Genomic DNA, 23,127 nt, shown 5'->3' with positions numbered 1-23,127 from the left:
GGGATTCAGTAGTTTCTCCTTGTTCCATTTCTCGTCATAATCTGTATTTTCTCTCTGGTGAATAATTTCATTATTATCTGCACTATCTCTCGTTTCCTAATTGGGCAGCAGTTGTTCAGAGTGTGTTCGGGGACTCCACGGTCGACAAGCAAGTGAAAACAAAATTGGCCAAGAGAGGAACGTGGTTTAAAACTCGTACAGGACTTTAGGTTTAATTAGAGAAGTGGAGCTTTAACTTCTGGTGGTGTTCAACAGCAATAACTAGAGAAAAGACTCGATGCACCAGTGGTGAATTTTGCTTGAGGGGTTATTTTAAGCATTACATCTTAGAAGGTTTCTGGTAAGCGAACGTTACGCTCAAGAAGTTCGGGTGATGGTAATGAAGTGTCCTCTGAAAATCTTTGGGGTTAGTTTGTTGGGGTTTTTTTAATTCTTTGCCTAATAGTTCAGTCATTGCGGGCGGTAAGCTCGAACCCAAGATAAAGAAGAAACTGCTCAGTCTTTGCGAAAAGTCCTTGTTAAGTGCCCAGCTCGCCGTAGCTTTTACCGAAGCTGGAACGCAGCTATCAGCGCTGACGGTGAACAAAGTGCCTTTTCAAGCAAGGTTGAGTTGGTTTTGATCAGCGGAGTTCTCTTTATGATACGGATAAGATTTTTCAGAATGTATGTATCTATCGCTGGCTTTCCTCTAAATGCAGTTATTTAAGCATTCATATTTTTATAATACCTTATTAATATTATTTAGCAGCTGAACTCTTGAAAGAAAACCACGTTTGGGGCGGTTGGGTTGGTGGGTTTTTACGTTTTCCCGTTGTTGGGCAGAGTTTCCCTACCGGTGTCCTTGCTGGTTCCATCGACGTGCTCTCGGGGGCGGCCGAGTCGACGGGAACCCCTGGGGTTGAATCGCAGCCCCCGATTTTGGTGTGTTTGAGTATGTGACACTATTCACGCTTGTAAGCCTCGATTCTCAAGCCTGCGCCCGGGCTGTTTTGTGTGCCTAATTTGTGTGCACAATTACGGTGATTGCCTGGCCCGGCTGTGTACAAAGGATTACGGAGCCGCGGCGCGGCGGAGTCGCGGGCACAAGTGCTTCATTTACATGCAGTCATGGTAATGGGGAAAACACAACTCGGAGCGTGTTTGAAAATCAGACCCCGAGAGTACCCTTCATTCAAAGTGCTTTTTAAACACTAGCAAACTCAACTTCTCAAATACAGCTGCGTGCAGCTCGGGCTGTGAACCGGTGGAGGTTTAGAGCGGGTTTTTTGGGTTTGGGGTTTTTTTTTTTTTTCCTCTTTCTGATTTGAATCCGCCCATCTTCACATGACAAAGTTTGAGTTTGAGTCAGCCTTGGCCGAGCCCAAATCTGCATGTCAACCTTCTGAATTTCCCATGGTCGCATTTAAACCGTGCAGATTCACCCAGTGCCGATACTCTCGATATTAATCAAATTTGCTCAGAACCTCTCCCCCTCCCCGGCGCGAGGTGTGCGGCGTAGGCAAGCAGGCGGCGGAAAGCTTGCAGGCTGCTTTTCGACTGCAGTTCATCCCCAAGAAATGAGGTTGGAGGGGTTCAGCCTTCGGATGCGTTTATTTAAGCCCGGTACTACTGCACGGACTTGGGCTGAGTGTAAAGTCTTTGTAGCCCGGTCTGGCGCTCGCTGGCAGCTGAGCCTCCGAACATCCCCTTCCCGCCCTCTCCTCCAACCTCATGCGTTTACCTCCTCTTTTCGATCAAAATATTTTCGAACGTGAATCTCCCGCTGGAAATCATAATAAAGAAGTTTAAACAAATGACTTGCATATTTCCTAACTGCTTCTGCCTTGCTCTGGGCTTTAATTGTAGGAGGGACTAGGAGGAAATTGCTCTGCGGCGATGACATGAACAGATTTCTTTCTTTCTTTGAATGATGGCATTTTCAACTTTTAATCCCTTTCATCAGAAACTGGGTGAAAATCATAGTCCTAAACAATAATTAAAATAAAATTTCCATCTCTTGACAGAGAGAGAAATTGTTTATAGTAAATGTGCCTTTCAGCCTTCCCTCATGCCTTCTCCCAAAAGGGCTGATTAGGATGTAATAATTGGGGATGATAGCAGGAGGAAGACGACAATTCCATTTAATTAAAGATAATTTATTTTACTTTAACTTGGTGATGTCCCACATGAATAAGAGTAGATTTAGCAGATAGATTTATTAATGGGTACTGACATCTCTGCTGACATAAAAAGCAAACATTTTCTTTCCTCATTGTTTTTATTGTGTCTCGGCACCTGAAACCGCTGTCACCCCACTTCCCGCCGTTCCCGGAGATGAAGCCATTTCCGCAGAGGCCACAGCTCGTGATTCATCACCCGAGACGGGTCTGAGGTGCTGGGTTCGGACCGGGACCCACCTCTTCCTAAAAATCAAACCGCAGGAAGGCGGAATCGAGTCTGGGCTCCTTTCCGCTCGTCGCTGAAACCTTCGTTTCCACTCGAGTTGGTGGAGCATCCGGACGTCCTGGAGTTCACCGGGGCACTGGGTGAAATCCCGGCTTCTTGGGATGCGGAGGGAGCATCCGCCTCTCCGCTGCTGCCGGCGCAGGGACGGGCTGGAGCTGGGGCACAAGGTGCCTGACGGCAGGTTTGGCATCCTAGCCGGTAGCAGAGCGGTTTATAACCGATATCCTGGGGATGCTCCATCAGCCTTTGTCCTCCATGGGGCTATTTCCATCCCTAGCGCTCTCCAGTGAAGGATGGCTGCCTTTGGGTTGTCCCAGTCCCTCCCAGTGCGCCCAGTTCAGCCTGCGCCCGCTTCGGTCCCCTCTTTCCCCGCCGATGAACGTCAATGACCCCGCGATCGGCCCTGCTGATCGATACCGCCGTGAGCGTTCACTCCTGGGTGGACAACCCACCGCTGTCAGGAGCTTGTGCCGGGACTTCAGGCAAACGGCTAAGATCTAATTAGTGATTGTGTATGCTTTAAATTATTTGAACCCACCGTGCTAGGTAGATAATGACCAGAAGTGCTGGAAGATTGCAAAATTAAGGCTCTTTTCTCGCAGAGAGATTTGAGAGGAAAATATGGGCAGATGTCTGATACATTCACTGTCTCTGCATGTATTTGTAAACAGAGCGTAGGAAATTAAAAAAAACCCAACACAAAATGGTTCTCGATAAATGCAGTGGAGAAAAGGAACTTAGAAAGCAGATCGCGAAAGAAGGAAAATGCGTGAAGTAGTCCTTTTCCTTTTCTCTGTCTCTTCTGGGAACTCCTTTACAAAAAATATAAATGCTTAAAAACATACTATCTTACGTGAAATGTGAGTAAGAATTCACGTACGGAAACTGCCCCTGGAACTTGGCCAAGTGGCACCTTTGTTCTTTTCATCATCGCTTTTATTTCTATTTTCCCACTCTTTTTCCTCTGCTCCCTCCTTATTGGTTTTTTTGGAGGTCTGATTCTGCCTTGCTGAGCATCTGCAACTGTTGAAATCCTGGTAGCTGCAGGATGTCGGCTTAATTTTTTAATCTTGTCCCATCCCTCTGGTCACAGCCCTGGTTCTCTGTCCTTTCTTCCTACTCGCTCACTCTCGATTTTGCTCTTTTCCTCCTCCTGAACGTGTCTCCTGCTCCTCTCCGTTGCCCTCTGCATCCTTGGGGGTCCTTCCCTGAGCCCCGCCGCGACGAGGCCGGTCTAACCAGTGCTCGCCGTGAGGCTTGCGTGTTGGTTTACCCAAATCAGGTAAGTTGGCCAACTCTTTCCCTCTGCTCTTGAGTCACCAGCTCCTCATCGGCTTTCACGGAGTCAGCGTCTCCAAAATCTATCCTTTTCTCTTTCCTCATTTCTCTGCAGCCTCTGTTGCATCTCCTGTGCCGGTGTGTCTTTCCATCCCTTCATCCGTGCGTTCTCCGAGTGCCGGCTGGTGATGGCAGGCTGTGTCTCGGAGAAGCATGACCAGAGTCGTGCGGAAGCCTGGAGTGCTGTCAGGGCAGGTCTTGGAGGCTGATCCCCCACCGTGCTCGCATCCGTGTGACCTGGTGGCTTGAAAAAAAGAAAGAAAGAGAAAAAAAAAAACCCCGATGGCAAAGCCATGCCCAGCTGCACGTCACTCAGCGGTATCGAAGGCTTTGTGTCTGACGCGGCTCTTCGATTCTGCCCATCTTGGCTGGTCTCACCGCCGGTGGTGCCAGGGATGCCGGGCATCCCCCTTTGCTTTGGCCTTCTGCAATGCGCTCTTCGAAACACTGAGGTCTTCCTGCTGCGCCCATCGCTATGGCCCATCACTGCTTAGTTATTACATTTCCCTCTCTCTGGAATTTTTCTCTTTTCTTTTTGCTTTACTTTCCTATCTTTTCAGTCCTCTCGCCGACGGCGGCCACCTCCCAACCTCTCCTTAGCCGCTCGTTCTTTGGGCTTCTCCTTTTCTCGCTCCTCTCCCTCTTCCTTTTCGTTCCCTAATGCCTCCTGGAAACAGTTGTGCTTTGGAGGGACCGTTGGGTGAGCTCTGCCTCCTGGTTGTCCTGGATCGCAGAAGAACGATGTCATGTTAGAGCAGAATTCACCTGCGGTTCCTGACCCAGCTGGGGCTGGGGGCGTTTGCTCTTGCCCTGCGTCGGTAATGAGCCGGGACAGCTGCGGGATAAAGACAAATGGCAGAAAGAAATCAGAGTCTGACTAGAAAATCTCCAGCTCTATTTATGTTATTGTTGCTTTTTTAGAGCGTGCATTACTGCACAGGAATGACATAATGTTGTAACTTTTTTTTTTCTCTCTCTCTAATTTAGTTGACCCCTTTTTTAACTTTGGGCGTTCACGAGCTGCAGTATTCAGCAGTCCCATCTGGAAGACATTTTAACTGAACAGGATCTGCGGACTTAGAGGATCGTACAGGGTGGGATAAGGGGAAAAAAAAAAAAAAGGCAGCTAATGTTCAGGGTAGGCCGAGCGTAGGGCAGCTCTTTGTGCGAGCGGCGGTTCCTGGTGGGACAGGAACAACCAGCGCTCAGCACATAGGTGGTTTGGTCCAGATTGCAGCGTTTCACCTCAAAACGAGCTGTGGTTTGTAAAGCCGGCACTTTGTAGTGGCTTTTGAGTCGGCGTCGGTCTTTGCAAGTTCCTACTCGATGGCGCGAGAGGAAACCCACGGGGCAGCGGCGTGCTCGGCCGGTGGCTGTGCCGCAGCCGGAGGGAGCCCAGGCGTTCTGCAAGCGCCGGGCCGGGCCGGCACAAAACGCACGCTCGCAGGAGCCCGGCGCAGGGAGCGCGTCCATCCCAGCGTCCCTGGTGCGAAACCTTCGCCGAGAGACATTTTGGCGCGTGAGGTTCCAGTCAATGAGTCTCGCTCGGATTTTTTAATAAAGCAGCAGGAGAGGAGATAATCGTGGGCCTGAACGGGCCGCAAAACCCGCAGCCCCGGGGTCGGGGGTTTCGGCGCACGACGCGCACGTCAGCTGAAGGACGCGGTACAAGAGGCGATGCAGAGGGGATGGGGGGGGCGCGTGTGTGGGACCGGCCTCGCACCTGCGCTCCCTTTCCGCGGCGCTGCCCGACCTTTGTCATTAACCCCGAAGAGCCGCGGGGGCAGCGTGCCGTACAGGTGGTTACCCCGGCTCCGTACACTTGTTTTTCACGGCGCACCGTGCACTTAACGGCTCAGCGGGACCTGCAATTTCATACCTCTCGCGGGGCCGGGGGGGGTGGTTCACATGTGCTTTTCTGTGTCGGGGCTCATATGGTCTCAATTACCATTTGATGGCAACGCCAGGCCCGAGGCCTTTCGCGTGTTTGTCCTGTGAGAAAGATCTGGAAGAGCCGACATCTGGTTTTGATCGCTGCGATTGCAGGTTGATAGAATAAACGCGGGGTGAGGTGGGTGGGTTTTCCTTCCGGCCCCCTTCCAGGCCGGGCTGGTAACGCGCTTCGCTGGCGGGGCTGCGCTTTTCATCAGCGCCCGCCGCCCCCGCGCCCCGCTCCTCTTCCTCCCCCCGCCCCCGCCCCGGCCCCGCACAGCCGCGGCAACATGTGGCCGAAATTAGGGACCTGCGGTTTGAGAAGTGCCCTTCTGCTGGAAACCTGGAACAGGTCAGCCCGCCGAAAGGGGGGTCTGCTCCTTGCACGTATTAAAGTACAGAATTTTATTCTTTTTTTTTTTTTTAATTCTATTTTTTTAACTAAAAGCTGGGGAGAATCATCCTTACCCTGGCAGAGCAGTGGCTGGTGTGATGGCAGAGCTGGGAGGAGCGAGGACAGCAGCTCAGCGTGTCCCTCAAGTGCTCATAAAGGAAGGAATAGTGAATTTTTTTAAATTATTTTTTGAAATATTTAATGTTTTTAGTGTTGCTGGTGAGAGCATTTCCCTTGGCTCTGGCCGGGGACCCCGTGCCGCCCGGGGCAGCGCCGTCCTCAGCCCTCGCCCGTCTGCCGGCGTCTGGCGTTCGGCCCGGTGCGGACGGGGAGTTCCCGGGGTGCGGAGGCACCGAGCAGCCCCGCTCGCAGGAGCTGTGATACCTGAGAGCGCAAACGGCCGCGGTCGGTCCTTGGCTCGCCCGCGGTCGGTCCGTTGGTGGAAGCCGAGGGGTCCCACCGTGGCGGAGGTCGGTGGGACGAGGCAGCGCGGCGTGGCCGGTGCGGCTGGCTCCGAGATTCCTGCAAGGAGCCCGCCGTGCTTGGTCAGGTACTGGCCTCAAAGAGTTTTTCCCTCTGTGCAAAGCTGACATCTGCTAATGCAGAGCAGCTTGTTCCAGCGAGCGGGTTTATTCCTCCTGACAGCTCTGATAGCCAGTACGCTCTGCCATTTGGTAATGCACTTATAATTTAATAAACGTTCTCTTGGAGATCTTAATTTTGAAGGAGTTTCACCGTGTATTTTAAAGTCTCTGGACTGCTGATTGATGGGTTTATTCTCTTCACAAATGTTTCCTTAGAGCAGGTACCTATTTAACCAGATTGTTCCGCGTACGGAAATACGCTGCTCTCAATCATGATCGTGTTTTACAGCCTGTGCTTTAAGTTTGCGCCGTGCGTGCCAGGTAATAGCCTTTTCCTCGTTTCACCTTGCGTGCGAAGGCCGGGATGGGGCTGCCCGTCGCACCGGAGGGGAGCCCCCCAGTCCAGCCTGCCTCACACGGAGCATCTCCTGACCAGGCAAACGGAGACGCATTTCAATTTGAGGGGAAATTTGAAATCTTCTGGCAACGGTACAGCCAGTGCCTGAGAGAGGAGGAGAGGCGGAGGGGGTTGAGGAGAAGAGCCAAGACAGAAGGGGAAAACACAATCTCGCACATCTCCTTGCTCCAAACACCTGCAGCCGGCTGCCCCCGGCCCGATGGTGGGCCCGCGGTGGGTCGAGGGCACGGCCTGCCCCGCACTGTCTTGACGCTGGAAGCATCTCCTGGTACTTTGCAAGCACGGACCTCCCTACCAGTGGTGTCTGTTGGCATCTTCAAGGCCGTTTATCCTTTATTCAACGGACTCCGGATCCCCAAGGCTTGAGCACGTCACCATTGGCACCAAGCGCGTGGTCCATCCAGCCCGTGAGCATCCCGGGATGCTCGGCTCGGCCGGAGGCCTTGGGGCACCTCTGCTGACCGGGTCTCCTGAAAGATGTTGGAAAAGTGTTCCCAGGACAGTGAGCTTTCCGGAAGAATTGAAGAAGAAAAGGTGTTTGGAACTTGCAGGCAGGCTCCCAGAAACGACAACAATGTGATAATTTTTTCATCATGTCATATTACAGAATGGCTTGTTTTTCCCAGATCATTATTCATCATCTCTTCAAACCTCCCAGCATGAGTCAGAGTGATTTTCTAAATTCAGGCTCTCTTTTAAGAATATTAACATCTTTAAATCTATAATATATTTTCTGTCAAATCAGAAAGTCACTTCTACACATCTGCGGTTTACTCTCTTTTCCCTTTTTGTAGACAGCGTATTACCATTTTTACCAGTGCCATAAATTTAACCCATTTTACTTTCGCTATTCTGGATCAAGTTAGCGAGCTGTTTGCTTTATCAACACTTACTCGTGATAATTTATGTCTCTCTTTCAATGGGGTTATCGGCGCCATTCCATCTTCATAAAATTATCTGGCAAGCAGTTTTGGACAGATTATTAATGTGATTAAATAATACACTTCTTGCTTTTTTTAAACATCGCTTTGTGGAAGAATGACAAGAAGACGGGGGCCAGTGGGGAGATTGTTCATCCAGTTAATCGTCTCCTACGCTCCCTTTACTGCCTGTTGAAAATCCTGCAGTCCTGAGAATACAGAGGGGACACAAATCTGGAGACTTCTGCGCATTTTAACATGAGAGGAATTTCCATGCGTGCTCTTAGCTAATGTCGTGATAACATGAGAATCCCACTGTGATGAAAAATCTGAAAAGAATGAATATTTATGTTGAAAGAGTGACACTTCTTCAGGAACTACAAGGTTATTTTTTTTTTAAAAAAAGCTACCTTATACCTCCTCAAATTTTTCTTGTGACTGAGCCTGTCACAGCAAAATGAGTTCATTTGCTTCAGCCCAGCGGCTTTCACTGTGTGAAAATTCAGCTGTAAAACCAACAGAAGCATAAATCAAGTATCTGCCTTTAGCAAGGAAGAGTTACACCCAGTTACATGACACTTTGTAAGCTGGCATTTATTTTGGCTATTTTCCCCATCGTTTCATGACCGCCGGCCTCCGTCCGCCTTCCCCTGCTCCTCCTGCTGCTTTTGCTTCCCTTGCCTCCTCGACCTCCAAGCGCGCCCAGGAGATCCCGGGCTGCCGCCTGCCAAACCCTTCGTTCAGTGTCTCGTACCACTGCTAAGGACACGAAAGGAAAATCCCCGGAGGCGTCGGACCCAGATGGAATTGTCACCTCGTCCTCTTGCCGGTGGGGAGGGCGGACCGCGGCTGCGGGCAGGTGAGACCCGAAGGCAGCGCCGTGCCTCTGCGCCGGCATCCCCGGCCAGCGTCGCGGCTTCACCCGCCGCCGTGCTGCTCGCTAAGTTTGTCGAAGCGCTAGCCGTACCGCGCTTGGTTATTTCTGGAGCGTGTTCCTATTGAGCCCCGTCAGCGTGGCGGGCGGCGCTGGCGCGGGGGCAGCTCTCGCCTTGGAAGTTCTGACCCCGCAGCGTTACGGTTCGGTTTGACAACAAGCAACGAAGCGAAGCAAGCTCATAAATCAGGGAATAAGTCAGCAAGAGGCGTAAAATCCATACTCCTTTTCTTTACAGTGCGTACGGGGAGCTGTTAGACGTTTATAACTCACGCTCTGCAGGTACGGCAGAAAGCGGAGGTGCAAAGCCAACTTTCCGTCGGTGGGAGGGGACCCTTGCCGGGCGTCGTTTTTGTTGAGCTGGAGCCGTGTCTGAAAGCAGTTAGGCTGGATGGCTGCAGGAACGTGGGAAAAACCAGGCGTTAGCTTGAGACCAACGTGTGAGCGGGAGGGCTGGGCTGCGCGGGGAGAGGGGGGCGAGAAGGGACCGTCCCTGTCCCGGGGCGGGAGAGGTGCTGGTCGCTCCTGAAGTGGCAGGAGCGATCCCAGGGGACACGCGAGGGGTTTTCTTCCTGTCTTTTCAGGCCAGGGCTCACCTCATTTTTCCCAGGTAGCCGCTCTTCCCGCGCAGTAGTTGGGCTGCGTCGGAATCATTGCCTCACTGATGAGGTCACCCGCTAGGTGTTCACCTATCCCTTGAGACACCTCCCCGGCAGTCAGGGCGCTTTGTGGGATAGCTGGCGAATGAGCGCAAGGGAAGAGAGCTGTAACGGCGTCTGGCCTTTTCACTGCACGAGTTAAAAACCACGCTTCCTGTGGACCGCTGGTTTTCCCTCGCTACTCCCCGTCACGCTGCAAGCATCGCCGGTAACCTCGAGCGCAGCAAGCGGGGGACAACTGGGATCTACTTCCAGGACAAGAGCAAGACGCGGTCACCTCGGGGTACAGGGGCGATTGCTCCTGCGAGCGGGTGGCACCGGCATCCCGTGGCCGGCCAGGGCAGGGATGGGTGGTGCTGGAGGGGTGAGGTGGGTGCCACCCTTCCCAGGACACCCTGCCCACTCCATGGGTGCAGCCCGGAGAGAAAACGCCGTGCCAGGCCCCGAGCTGTTCAATATATCATGATAGAGCAGAATAACGACTCTGCACTAAATACCGTTCTTCAAAGGCGCCCGTTTCCCCTCCACACGGCGCGGCGGAGCGGTGCAGCGGCTCTGCAGGCAGCAGGCACGCGCGCCGCTTTGGAAGGGCAAGAAGTGGCTGACACGCGTTGTGTTGAAGCGCCGGCATAGCCAGCGTGCTGCCTTTGATGTCCTCGCCACCCTCCAACCTGCGTGCTCGCTTCCTCTCTCTCCGGGCGCTGGATATATTCAGGCACCTTCCCCCCGCCGCCCGCCTGCCTATCTTTAATCTTTCAGCATTAAATCTGGCGTTCAGGTATCTTTTCTGAAAATTTTTCTCTGCAATTTCTGTAGGGTTGTTCTCTGATAAGTGCAGGACTTGGATGAAACGTTTTTGAAGCCGGCGCGGGAGCAGCAGTTGGAGAGGGCATGGTTGGGAAGGGGTGTTTGGGGGAATCATGGAATCACAGAATGGTTTGGGTTGGAAGGGACCTTAATGATCATCTAGTTCCAACACCCCTGCTGCGGGCAGGGACACCCTCAGCTAGCCCAGGTTGCCCAAAGCCTCATCCAGCCTGGTCTTAAACACTGCCAGGGATGGGGTCCACAGCCTCTCGGGGCAACCTGTGCCGGTAAACAGGAGGGTAAGGCATCCCCTTCCCCTCCCGCTGAGCAGAGTGCAGGGGTTTGGGCCGGCTGCTGCCTCCCACAGCCCTCCTTCATCCCTTCGCTCAGGATTTTGAAAAAGCCTCTTGCCTGTCTCCCCGACCTCCCCTCCCTTTGTGGAGGGGCCGAGGTCAAGAGGGCCTTTCCCCTCCGTCCCAAGTTGAAGCCATCTCTAACATCCCACGCCAGCTCGCGCTCGGCATCGCGCTCGGCATCCCGAAGGGAGAGCTGAGCTGACGACGGTGATGCCAGAGGTGCTAATATAAGAGGTGACGCTTTGGGCTGTCGGAACTGGTGCCTGCCCTGACCGATGGGTGCAGGGACCGATCCTGGGGTGGTAGGATCCCCCCCCCCCGGTCCCTCGCCGTCGTGGTGGAGGCTGGGATGGCGGTGCACGCGGCAGCTCTGCTCCAACGTCACGGCGTGGCCGAGAGCTGGGTACCCCTGCCTGGCCAGGGTCAGCCCTGCCCGCCCTCGTGCAGGCAGGCAGCAGGGTTTGGCTATTGCTCGGTACGTATTTGTCCCGTTAATCCAGTTCAACATGAGCAGAAAGCTCACTCCCGCGATAGCGGTTTCAGCGCGGACACGCGAGCGGAGAGCTCGCTCGGGGATGGCAGCGCCATGGCAGTTGGCAGCGCTGATTGCATCCTGCCCCGGTGTCTCCCGCTCAGCGGCGCGGGCTGTCAGCTTCGCCGCGGCTCGGTTTGGCGGGTTGGGTGCAGAGGTGCGTTGTCGCTTGTTTTACCCATCCAAATTTCCTGGGGCTTTCTCCTGGCCGCTGCTGGTGGTGGTGCTGCGTTTCTCCTCCTCCTGAGTGCCCGATGCTGAGCACCCCAAACCCACGTCGAGGCGCAAGGCTCTCTATTAACACACAAAAAAAAAAAAGACTTTTGCTTTGATTTGTAACGCGGGGCTTGTCCCGGCCGCCGAGCTGCTGTCGGCCCCGTCTGCGCGGGTGACGTTCAGGTTGGTGGAGCGGCTGTGCCACCCGGGGAGGCGATGCCAGGCTGCCTGACTCCGTCCCACCGCTCCGGCGCTGGGACCCCCGAGGCGTGTGGGGAAGTTACTCTTGCATCCTGCATCCCGCAGCCTTTTTGCTCCCTGGTTTTTGGGTTTGGATGTTGGTTGTGGGGGTTTTAGAAAGGGAAAAGCCCTTTAGGCCCCGCTGCCCTGGCTGGGGGATGCCGGCCGGAGGAGAGCCGGGCGCTTTTCCCAGCCCCGCCGGCGGCCGCGCTTCGCTGGTGGATTTCTCTTCCCTTTCGCTGTGACCTGCGAACGTCGGAGCAGGCGCTCTGCCAATTTTGTGATCTGCTGCCTGCTTCAAAATGGAGGCAGGAAGGTATCCATTTTCATCAAGGAGATGACAGTGCTTCAGTCTTCCTGACCATCTGGAGAGAGGCACCTCCAGCGCAGAAACAAAAGCGCGGAGGAATATAGAGAGCATCCAGGCAAAGGGAATAAACTGCCCCGTAAATAATAAACCACGCTTATCAGCCCGGATTGGATTTGGGGGGGGGATTTTATTTTGGGGTTTGTTTTGGTTTTATCTGCTGTCCTGGTCGAACTAAACTAAAGGAAGAAACACAACCGATATTTTGTAAGAGGCAAGTTGCAGAAAGCTCTGGCGTATTAGTAAACGAATGTAAGGAAATGAGTGTTTTGGCACGCATACTGAGTTTATTGCACGGACAAATATAATAAGTCCTGGGAAAGGAGGAGTTTTCCCCCCGATGTGTACACATGCTGTGTTGGTGGTCTTGTGTAGATCCAGGTTTTTAATAGTCCTTTCAAGCTTCTTGGGAAGGAGCTCGATCCAGGGGAATTTAATATCCCAAGACGTGTTTGTCATTTTCAGTGTTCATGATAATGCCGTTTTTCTAAATCTCGGTATTTCTTATTTTTTATTTTGTAGTTTGGGAAATAAAGTTTTTGACTTCCTTGCAGTGCTTTCGGTTTTGTTCTTCAGTGGGTAACGTCCGTACGCTTTCATACGAGAAAATCAGCATTGTTTCAAGTTCTTGTTTATTTTAAGCTCCGCAGTGCTCTAGGAAGAACATATGTACATCTGTTTGTTCATTTTATTTACAGAAATACACAGTTTGACAAATACCTTGCAAATATCCTTGTTTAAAGCTGGAAAATGTCAGGCTGGAGTTTCTTTTGAAGCTTAAAATTTATTTTCCAGTCACACATATACTGAGGGTTTTGTGTTCTGAGAGAAGAATTATGTGGTGTTGTGAACTGATTTATACCGAGCGAGGTAAAAACTCAATATTTCTTTCCTGCTTCCTGCTAAAGGCATACTAAATTAGTCTTTTTTTCCTTAGGTTTATGCCCCGTCAGCAAGCACTGCCGACTACAATAGGGATTCACCAGGTTATCCATCCTCAAAACCAGCAGCCAGCACTTTTCCCAGCTCCTTCTTCATGCAAGGTAAGACGCTGCTTTCAGAAGGAAATCTATTTTGCATACATTTTCTGTGTTTGTATTTTGGTTTATACGTAGTCGAGACACGCTGGAATATCATCTTGTGGTCTGTAACATTACCATTAAAATGAAGACCTGTACGTCTTCGTTTGACCGTTGTGCCTCCGAACATCTTGTTTTGATCCTGCAGGGAAGCAGCATAATGAATAACTCGCCAGCCTCTTATCGTCTGAGCTTCTTGAAGCTTTTTTTTTATTCCCCCCCCCCCAGCATGTGCTTGTGCACATACATTATGCACATCCAAAATGCACACCAATTTGCGCGTTTACTTTGTGCTTTGTTGTTTTATGCTAACGGGAAAGATTTTGTCTTGGGTAAAGTGTACGGTGCTACAAGTATGTCTGTTTGCGTGCACGTGGAATTAGAGCAACCTCTTTAAAATGAGGGCGCTGCTCTCCCCGGTTTGAGGGCGGGTTAAGAGTTTGCCTGTATTCACTGCTGCCGTGTTGTATTTCTCGCAACGGTTGCGTGCAAGTACAGTGAAATTCGGAGTAACTTAGTAAATAAGATTCCTAGAGTTTGGAAAGATCCACGCACAATTAGGGTGCTCATCTTTTGCCACGTTCAGGGCAAAATAATTAGCTTTTAAACACTTGTACACATACTCTGCTTTAGGCTGAGCGAAGGGAAAGGAAATCTGTTTAATTCAGCAGGACTGCGAGGCTGAAGTTATTTGCAGGGCAAGGGATTGGATTTTATTCTGTATACGTACGTATACGCTTTCCGATTCCCACCCTTAGGGAAAAGAACCACCCCACTTCTGTGTCCCCCCCTCACCTGAAGGTGACGGGTGCTGCTCAGCATCCCCGGGGATGGCTCAGCACCGTGTCTCAGGGTGAGCGGGCCGTCTCCTGCGGAGCTGTGCCATGTCTCCTCCGGCTCTTCGTTTGAGGATGCTGGTGTCTGGGTGTCCGTTAGGCGGCTGCCGCGGGGGGACGAGCCGGCTGCCTGCCAAGGAGCAGCAGCAGGCAGGGCGGGCAGGGATGTGGGCAGGAAGGACCCTCCTGTCCCGGGACCGGGGCTCGAGCGGTGCGGGGAGGGGTTCTCCTGGTCCTCCACCAGCTCTGGCGGGTCCGCGTGGGAGGGTAGGGGACGTCGCTCGAAGCACTGACCCCTTCGGTCACCTCCTGAGCGGTGGGACGTATGGGCCAGGACTGAAAAGGTTCTCTTGGCTTAAAACATGAATAAATACCGCCCCAAGAGCAACCTGCTAGGAAACTCCTATGGAGTTACAAAGCTGGGGATTAATAGGGTTCTAATGATATCAAATATTTACCCTTTGTAGTGCTTAGCCATTCTGCGGTTTTAAGTGTTATCTTCTGGCAGATTTCGTACCGAAGACATAAATCTGAGTTCAATGACTGTTCAAACAGCCATGGGGAGGTGATGCTAGAAGTGCTGCTGCTGCCAGGGTGTTTGAAGTGTATAAATAAGGCAGGGCTGTAGGTGAGACATAATCATTTTTTATTAGACCAACTCCTGTAGTTTGAAAAAGCCGACAACTTTTCCAGCCCAGGTGCCCGTCTTTCAGGTCTGCTGATCGTTACGGAAAAGTCACCTTTTATTTATTTTTTCCTCTTCTTTTTGTTAACAGGCTGGCATTCTTCCAGCAGAAAATACATTTCACTGCATTATTGTAATTCCATTTCAGCGTGCCTAGTTAAATGCAAACTATGCAACCGTTTTACTTGGTAAAATTTGGGGAGCCCTTTTTATACTCCTCAGTGCACATCGTGCCTCGGCCGTGAGCTGGCCTGAAGGAGGAATGGGCGAAGGGGTGAAGGATGGGTGCTGTGCTTCGGAGGTGCAGAGGCACAAGCTGTGAGATCCCTAGAAGGAGAAACCATACGAGTGGTGCTACTCTGTTTTTAAACAAACAAAAAGCAACCGTGAAACAACTTAGAAAACTCTCTGGATGTGGAGACATGCAAAGTTCAGGAATTACCCCATCATTTACCAAGTCGAGGCATCTCCAAAGCTCGTTAGCCCATCCTCCTTCTGTAGGCTTCGGTGTATTTTGTTTCACTGTTCAGACTTTTGTCTCTGATGAAATTTGTTATAACCGACTTGATGTCCTTGAGTTCATGGTACCAGAGCAGGAATAAAGCAGCAGGAGACTTTGGAGCCTGAGCGATGTGACTGTAACGAAGCATTGCAGGCTGACAGGAGTATTCACCGTCGCTCAGTTCAGCTTTGGTTTTATTAAAGTGGATGGCTTGATGCTAAAGCGCCATAGCCCGTCAGGGTCGCTAGGATGGAGTTTGCAGCAGGACCAAGCCGTCGGTTCTGCGGGGTCTGGCGCCAGCGGTGTTTCCCTCCTGTGTTACAGATGGCCATCACAGCAGCGACCCGTGGAGCTCCTCCAGCGGGATGAACCAGCCCGGCTACGGGGGCATGCTGGGCAACTCTTCTCACATCCCCCAGTCCAGCAGCTACTGCAGCCTGCACCCGCACGACCGCTTGGTAAGGCACGGGGGCGAGGGGGGGGCACGGCGCGCACCGGGCGCTGGTCGGCACATCGCGCCTACCCGCTCGCGGCACGGACGCGGCTTCCCGTCGTTCTCCGCGCGCCGTTGGGTCTTCCCAGCTCCGAGAAATCTCGGATGGCTTTGCCTCAGAGAAAAAAAACGGTCCCGCGGAGCGTGCCTTCAGCCGAAGCTGCGGGAAGAGGGTTGAGCCGCGTTTGTACCCTCTGCCCCTTTTGTGGCCGCCAGCCTGCGATGAGCTGCACGCGCCTCTGCTTTTTGGTGCGTGTAATTTATGGCACTCGGCGTCCTTTGCCGCTCTGAGTTTATAGATAACTATCTAGCATCAATTTTCTGCTTTAAAAAAGGGAGGGTTTTTTTATATTCTCCGGTACATCCTGATCTCTCGCAGGAGGAAGTTGCTGGGACCGATTCCATCTATTGTATTGGACTAGAATAAAATTGGAATTAAATCTGATCTGAGTACAGCTTAGGGGATATTCTCCTGATGTCACGGCTGAATTGATTGTGTAGAAACAACACGGCGTTCCATCACTTCAGTTTTGGGGGTTTGTTTTTTAAGTAAGAGGTAAAGAAATGAACGGATAGCTACGGTGAAATAATTTTTCTCAAAATGTGTGGAACATTCCAAGTAATGTTTTTTTCTATTCCGTGCCTCTACTTTTCATTCTTGAAGACCGTCAAAGAGTAATGAGGAGTACTGGTTTTAAGGGAGGAAGGGGTCCGTTGCTGTAAAAGTCTTGCAGAACCATCTCTTTGGGGAGTAAGAAGAACTAAACTCGCTCTTGCAAACTGAAAATTAATTTGCAAAACAAATCTTTAAAGTCTCGCATTTAACGAGGTTAGCACACTGCTATGTAAAATTAATAGGAAGTCAAAAGCAAAAGAAATTGCCTCAAAACCTGCTTAATCATGTCCTTATAAAAGACATAATTAAGGCACTAAGCAAACTTAACGTTGCTCTGAAGTGACAAGCATATATAATAAAAATTGAGCATAACTTTTAAACCCCAATTTAATCTAATTTGTTATCTACGCTGGTACTCATTCATCAGAATTAGGTGGCTTTTCATGGTGTCAGCTCAGGGTAGAGGTAAGGCAGCAGAGTGCCTTCATGGGGCAGGTCTGCAAACGTCTCTGCCTTTACGTTTACCTCGATTCTGAATTTCCTGCGTTTGTAACACGTAGGGGTTTTCACGAAGAGTTAAAACGTTTCTGCGGTGCAAAATGGGTAGGGATATTCCGCCTAAAGTCCCCCCCAGTATTTTTTTTCTGTGTAGGTATTATTACTTATCCTAAATTTCAGAGATGGTGAGGACCGCTGATACCAGTCCAAGTTGTAGGTGCTCAGTGGCGACGATGTTCATATTACTCATTTATTAGGTGCTTCTGGACTGGCAGAGCCCTCTGTATTTGAGGTGGCACTGGGATAGAAGGGAGGCAGTGCTGCTTTAGATCCTCTCCGCGTAATTTCTGCTGCAGCATCTACAAGAGGTTAGCAGTTTGTGGTCAGCCGGAGCATCCAGGAGTGGTCAGCTCGTCGAGGAACGTTTGAACGATTTGAGTTTGGTTCCCTGCAAATGTCCTTAACTTCTCAGTGACCTGTAGAGAAAATGCATATGGAGAAAGAAAGAGAGGAAAAAAAGAAAGAAAGAGCTGTTGTTCATTATTTTTATTTTCTCAGGCATATCAGTGATTTTCTAAATAGATGTATTGAATGGAGAGAACATTTCTCTGCTAAGCCGTGTTCAGGTCCCGTGTTTTTCCTAAAACGTCTGGCGATGGTGGCTTGATGTCTTCCCCTGAGAAATGCGAGAATCCCAAACCAGCCCCTGGATGCGTGATACGGAACAGCCGTTTCGCAGGGTAGAGGGAGTCGCTGGTGTTCAGATCGTTGACCTAAGCGACTGTTGTTTGCTCCTTTCTCCATCGCAGGAGAAGTTTTGTACCATTTTGGCCAGTTGGGTTCAGGGCTGGAGTCCTGGAGTGGTTTATAACGAGGCAAAGCCTGAAAATGTTCTTCAGACCTCAGAGTCGATGGTTGTTTTTCCGTGGATAAGAAAAATAGGTTTGGGCTATGTTGTTTACATTCTTTGAGGTAACTTTCAAGTATTCGGTTACTTGGCACTTCATTACAAGAAATCCTGCAGAAGTAACCAAAGAGTACAAACGAAGGGAAGGATGTTTTCAGCCAGCTTATTCTGAACCACCTAGGGAGGCCGAGGGCACAGAGATGCTCTAACGCTTCCGTGCCTTGGTCCTGGGCCAGGTATTGCCATTTGTCTCCAGCTACCCGTGTTTCTAAGGAGGCTTCGTATCTGATTCTCTAAACCCAAGAGGTCTCCTGCAGGACCTCTCGCTGCTGGGGGCAGCGCAGAGACGACTTGGGTAGCTGTATGCCCACGTTTGTTTGGAGAACTTAGTCCATCGTATTTTCGGTCGTGTGTCACACAGAGGCACTGAAGTGGGAGGGAAGATCGATCCAGGTGCCAACGTGTTTCCTTGCGGCATGTTTTGTGGTACCAGCCGCGCACGTCTCGTAGTCAGATCTTGGTTTGAATGTCAAAAACTGTGGGGTTTCTACCACTTCCTTGGAAGGCTTCTCCTCCAGCCAGTAGCTGTCCCCCTCAGAAAGGTTTGCTTGATACATCACCTAACTTGTCTTTCTTAATTTCTTCTCATTACATCTCTATGGTACCATCATCAGTTAGGAACCGTCCGCTGCGGCTATTTATCCGTATCGGATAGGTGTATGCTGTGTCTCCTCCAGAAGATGTCAAATTAGGGTAGAAAAATATGCTCCATGCTTAATCTCACGGCAGCGTTCTGCATTTCTCAGTTGGGTGAAGTACGACAGCACTTGGGACTGGGGCAATATGAGCAGCCTGCTGCCTTCCACCTTCTCAGTAGTTAAAATATTTCCTTTTTTTATCCCTTTTGCCACAGAGCTACCCATCACACTCCTCAGCAGACATCACTTCCAGTCTTCCTCCGATGTCCACCTTCCACCGCAGTGGCACGAATCATTACAGCACGTCTTCTTGCACACCCCCTGCCAACGGGACGGACAGTATCATGGGTGAGTTGAGGTCGAGCGCCGCGGCTGCCGCCCGGGGCTCTCCTTTTCCCTCCCGTCTCCTCTCGCATCTGCTGCAGCGCACTGTGCTAGCGCCAAAGAGCTGAAATCACGGTGGAGGGTTATTTGATGGTAGATCCATGTGAGCCATGGAACCGTGAAGGACCGCCGCCTTAGTTCAGTACGTGCAGACAGATAGCAAGGGTTTCATGGAAATAAGGACGTCGTGGTTGACTTTTGCCTCCTTTGCTTATGCCTTTTACTCCTGCCACTTCTTTTTGCGAATTAAATACGATTACAGCAGAAGCGCTTTGCTTCAGAGCTCGTATGGAAGACGTTGCCCCAGCAAAGTGCCTGATCCCGCTTGGTTTTGCAGTCGGATTTTATTGCCTTCAGTGATTTACTCGCCTGCAGTGCCGCGCGAGGTGATAATTCTGTATCATGACGTTCGTCCCCTTGGGTTTCCACGTGGTGGGGGGGAAGCGGCGGCGGCGGCGTGTCCCTGTAAGAAGGAGAGCCGCCGCTGACATTGCTGAGAGCGACTCTGAAAATTAAGAGCATACCCCTATATACTTAAATATTTGGCAAATACCGGTTCGTACTTAAATACAGGAAATAAATTAAAAAAAAAAATCGCTTTGCCAGTATCTCAAAGAGCAAATAAAGCTAATTAAATAATTGGTAAATTGGGAACACATCGCTGGACACATGGTTTGGATTACACACATGATTCTGTGTTGAATGCCTGCGAGCAGGACTAATGCAGTAAGAATGGAGGGTGGGTTCAAACATTAACACATGGGCATCATATTTTTCAAGGTCTCTGAACAAAGAAGAAACTAAATACAGTCTCTTCTTAATTTGTCACTGTCTGAGAAAAACGTATCCCGTTTCGGGATAGCATTTCTGTGCTCAATCTTGCCATTCCATTGAGAGTTCTTCCTTTACAACATACTGCTGCTTCTGTGCACGTGACGTAGGAAGATCACTCTCTCTTTCTCCCTCAAAATAAGTCTAATAGAGTCAAATTGAATTCAGCCCTCTTTACAGCAGTTCCGCAGAAGCCTTACAGGTAACATTTAGGGATGGATGATCTTGCAGAGGGACACAAAGAGGTTGGAGCGCCTAAATTTCCCGTGAAAAAAATATATCCATGTTTTCATCTGGATTCATCTTCTGGAAAACCCAGTGTGTAAATCAGAAGAGCAACAATAGAAAGACACAGATTTTTTTTTTTTTTTTTTTTTTTTAATTTTTTTTTAGCAGCTGTAAATATTCAACCAGTAGTACCGTTGAGTTATGTCTGAACTGAGGGCTGCAAAAGTATTTCTTGGATCTCGCTGCAAGTCCTGTTCTCCTCCTAAACCGGCGAGCCTCGCCTGGAGCCTGGGCACGCAGGGTCCCCTCCTTTTTCAAAGCCGCTTGAGCTGGCCCAGCCGGGAGCCGACGTGCCTCCGTCCCGGTTCCCCGGGTGAGATGAGCCGCTATCCCCGCTGGTCCGCACGGCTCGGAAAGGCAGCAGGGAGAAAATCCTTTCAAGGGACTGTAGGATGGCATTGGCAGCGGTTAATTTTATGCCGAGCGTTGGCTTTTTATTTGCAGTCTGAAGCAGCGCGGTGTTTGAGCAAGCAGTTATTGAGATAGAGCGCCTTTAGCGTACGCTGTACGAGTCGATCGGATCCATCTGATGCGTGTATTAATCCCGCTTGCTGCTTTCACTTCTAATGACATGTTGTTTGTATGACATTATGCACTGTGACATGCAGCTTTTCCAGGAGAAACATTATGTGCATTTCCCCTTGAGGCACTGGTTTCACAGTAATTTTATTACCCGAGCAGTCACATAATACCGCACTGTATATTTTACAAGAATGTTAAGCTTCCAGTTACAGGAGGGTGGTGAACTGTCGCGCAGTGTAAGAAGAATATGACTTTTATCCAGCAATGTCACTTCCTCATAATTTGGGAAGATCATCAACTGTGAATACCGAGATGGTGCAAGTTTTTCCACTCTTCTTAACATAGAAACATAATTTCCAGTCTGCTGTTTCAGAAAGCACTATTACATCAGAACAGCGTGAGTTTGTGCTAGAATTTAAACTATAAAAAGTCTGGCTGGAATTCTCTAATAGAAGGCTCCAGCCTATCGGTTACACTAGATGCTTTGCTAGATATAATTATACTTGCTGAGATACCAATTCCTGGAAGTTTATTCAATAATCTTAAGATTTACAATCAGAATCCCACCAGAAGGATGTGAAAAGGCTGTACTTCATCATTCTGTCCCTTTGCCTTCCAGTGTGGAATTGTTCTTCGCAGAAACATGCTGAGAAAGTTTTAGGAGATTAACTATAACAATAAACACGCTCTTCAACAGAGTTAGAATCAATCCATCAAAAGGTTGCAGTCTTTCATGATGTCTTCAGTACATTAATAGTCTTGTGAGCGGGGGAATAGCTCACAAGTAGAAGTGACAGCTTTGGCGGTGCATTTTCGAGTCCTGTTTTACAATCCCGTTCCCGAGTTATTTTGGCTTCTGCACCATGCCAAAATTTGCTTGACGCTTCGTGTCGGTGGAGACCTGCCTTCTCAAGCGGGGAAGCCAGCGTTCAGGCTCACGCACGCGTGGTTGTGTTCTCTAATAAGAAGTACACGTAGAGCAGTTTGAGGAAATAAAGACTAGCATAGGTCGGTAAGAAACGCCTTACTGCTTCAGACGGGTGGTCCATCTAGCTTGGCATTCAGTGGCCATTTCTGCAGGTCCAGCCCTTCGTACTGCCCCAGCAGCCAGGGCTGTCACGTTAGGGAGGTTGGAGGGGACGTGCCCGCCTGGTTCTTGGAGCGCCTATTCATGACCCTGTTGTCTGTGCAATCATCTAATCCCCTTTGAACCTGCCGAAGCGATCTGCTTGCATGGCTTCCCCCGGCTGCACGCTCGCTACCTGCTCTGTGGAGATGGGCTTCACTTACCTGTTTTAATTTCTTGTCCTGGAAGTTTCATTGAGTGTTCCATTGCTCTTGCCTCAAACCCCTGTCCATCAACGATTAATTAATTGAAACCCTTTGTGAAGTCTGGATGTGGCTACTCCGTTCAATGAAAGCCCGGTCTTTGATAAACCATGCCCTTCCAGATTTGGAAGAGTTTCATAGCAATCCTCGCATTAAATTGTTCAGTGTCTTGCATAAGAGCTTGAAAGCATGGGTCCTTGTTCAGACCAAAAGCTCACCTATGCAACGGTCCTGTCTCCAGCAAAGACTCGAAGGATTTCCTTGGGAGGAATATAAAACCAAAGCAAGCGTATACGATATTTTTCCCAGTCGTTCCAGTGCTGGATGCGGTGCTGAGTATTTAGGAAGCTTGAGTTCATTCTTCTCCACGAAGTACCCCAGCCTTTCCTGGAGGCTTGGCCTGGCACAAGGACGTTATGCCTTTGTGAAACGGTGCTCCTCCTCTTTCATTTTGACTCTGCTCCCTCAAGACCCGATGTGGTCCTCCCTCCTTCTCCTGTTGCCATGAGCTCCAGATGAGAACCTTTCCGCCCTTTGGGTTTGTGTAGCCTGCATCACAGCCCGCTTTAGCAGTGCTTATCCAAGCCGGAGAATCCACATTTATTGAGTTCATCCTCTAAAGGAGCCACTGTCTACTTTTTCTGACTTCTGTTCTGTAGACCTTGGTGCTCTTTCTTGGCGGACTTACCAGATCTTTGCTTCGTATCTGAAATACAGGTGTGTTATGAATTCGTAGAGGGACGTAACGGGCTCCGGGCTTGGTCTCTGCTTTTTGCCCAGCCTTGCTCGTTGTTGGGTTTTTCTTGGGGGCAGCTTGTTCTGCTGCTTAACCATCAGCTCGGGTTGTCAGCTAACGACTTGCTGTAGCTCTAGGTTTTCTGCTCTTCCTGGACTGCTTGTTAGGGAACCGAGAGTCTGCTTGCGTGTTATTTATGGCATAAGGCTTTTTTCCCCGCCGTGTTTGTTGCCTGTTGTGTTTTATGGCATTTATCGCCCAGCAAGTTAGTGTTACAAGAGCCTCTCTTTACACATAACATTGTATTTTATTATCCTGAAGCAGGATCTTGCCAAACGTCACAACCTCGGCGTATGCCACGTCTTTTTCCAGGCCACGTATGAGTATGTTGAAAATACAGATCTGCACAACTGGGATTTTACTGGTAATATTCCTCCCTTATAAAGCTAACTATTAATTCTTGCTCTTGTAGCCCCTCTCCTAATCATTTCTTAATCTGCAAAGATATCCTCGCTTCCCTGTTGTTAGAAGACAGTTTAGTTTCTTTAAGAGCCTTTGGGAAGTGGCTTTGGTGCAAGTTG

The 23,127-nt window shown here is 50.2% G+C and overlaps 1 protein-coding gene across 50 annotated transcripts in view; it reads left to right on the top strand.

The window, feature by feature from the left end:
- TCF4 (transcription factor 4) overlaps window positions 1-23,127 on the top strand; it is a 234,418-nt gene that overhangs the window by 179,460 nt on the left and 31,831 nt on the right. For all 50 annotated transcript variants that reach the window (XM_075740595.1, XM_075740627.1, XM_075740613.1 and 47 more), the window contains 3 exons: window positions 13,080-13,185; window positions 15,569-15,702; window positions 18,672-18,804. In XM_075740595.1, the coding sequence (XP_075596710.1) occupies window positions 13,080-13,185; window positions 15,569-15,702; window positions 18,672-18,804 (373 nt within the window). The remainder of the gene's footprint in view (window positions 1-13,079; window positions 13,186-15,568; window positions 15,703-18,671; window positions 18,805-23,127) is intronic.

The sequence above is a fragment of the Balearica regulorum genome, chromosome Z (genome assembly GCF_011004875.1).
Source record: "Balearica regulorum gibbericeps isolate bBalReg1 chromosome Z, bBalReg1.pri, whole genome shotgun sequence".
In the NCBI taxonomy this organism is placed as follows: Eukaryota; Metazoa; Chordata; class Aves; order Gruiformes; family Gruidae; genus Balearica; species Balearica regulorum.
The sequence above is the reverse complement of the archived record's forward strand: the minus strand, read 5'-3'. Positions and strand labels throughout refer to the sequence as shown.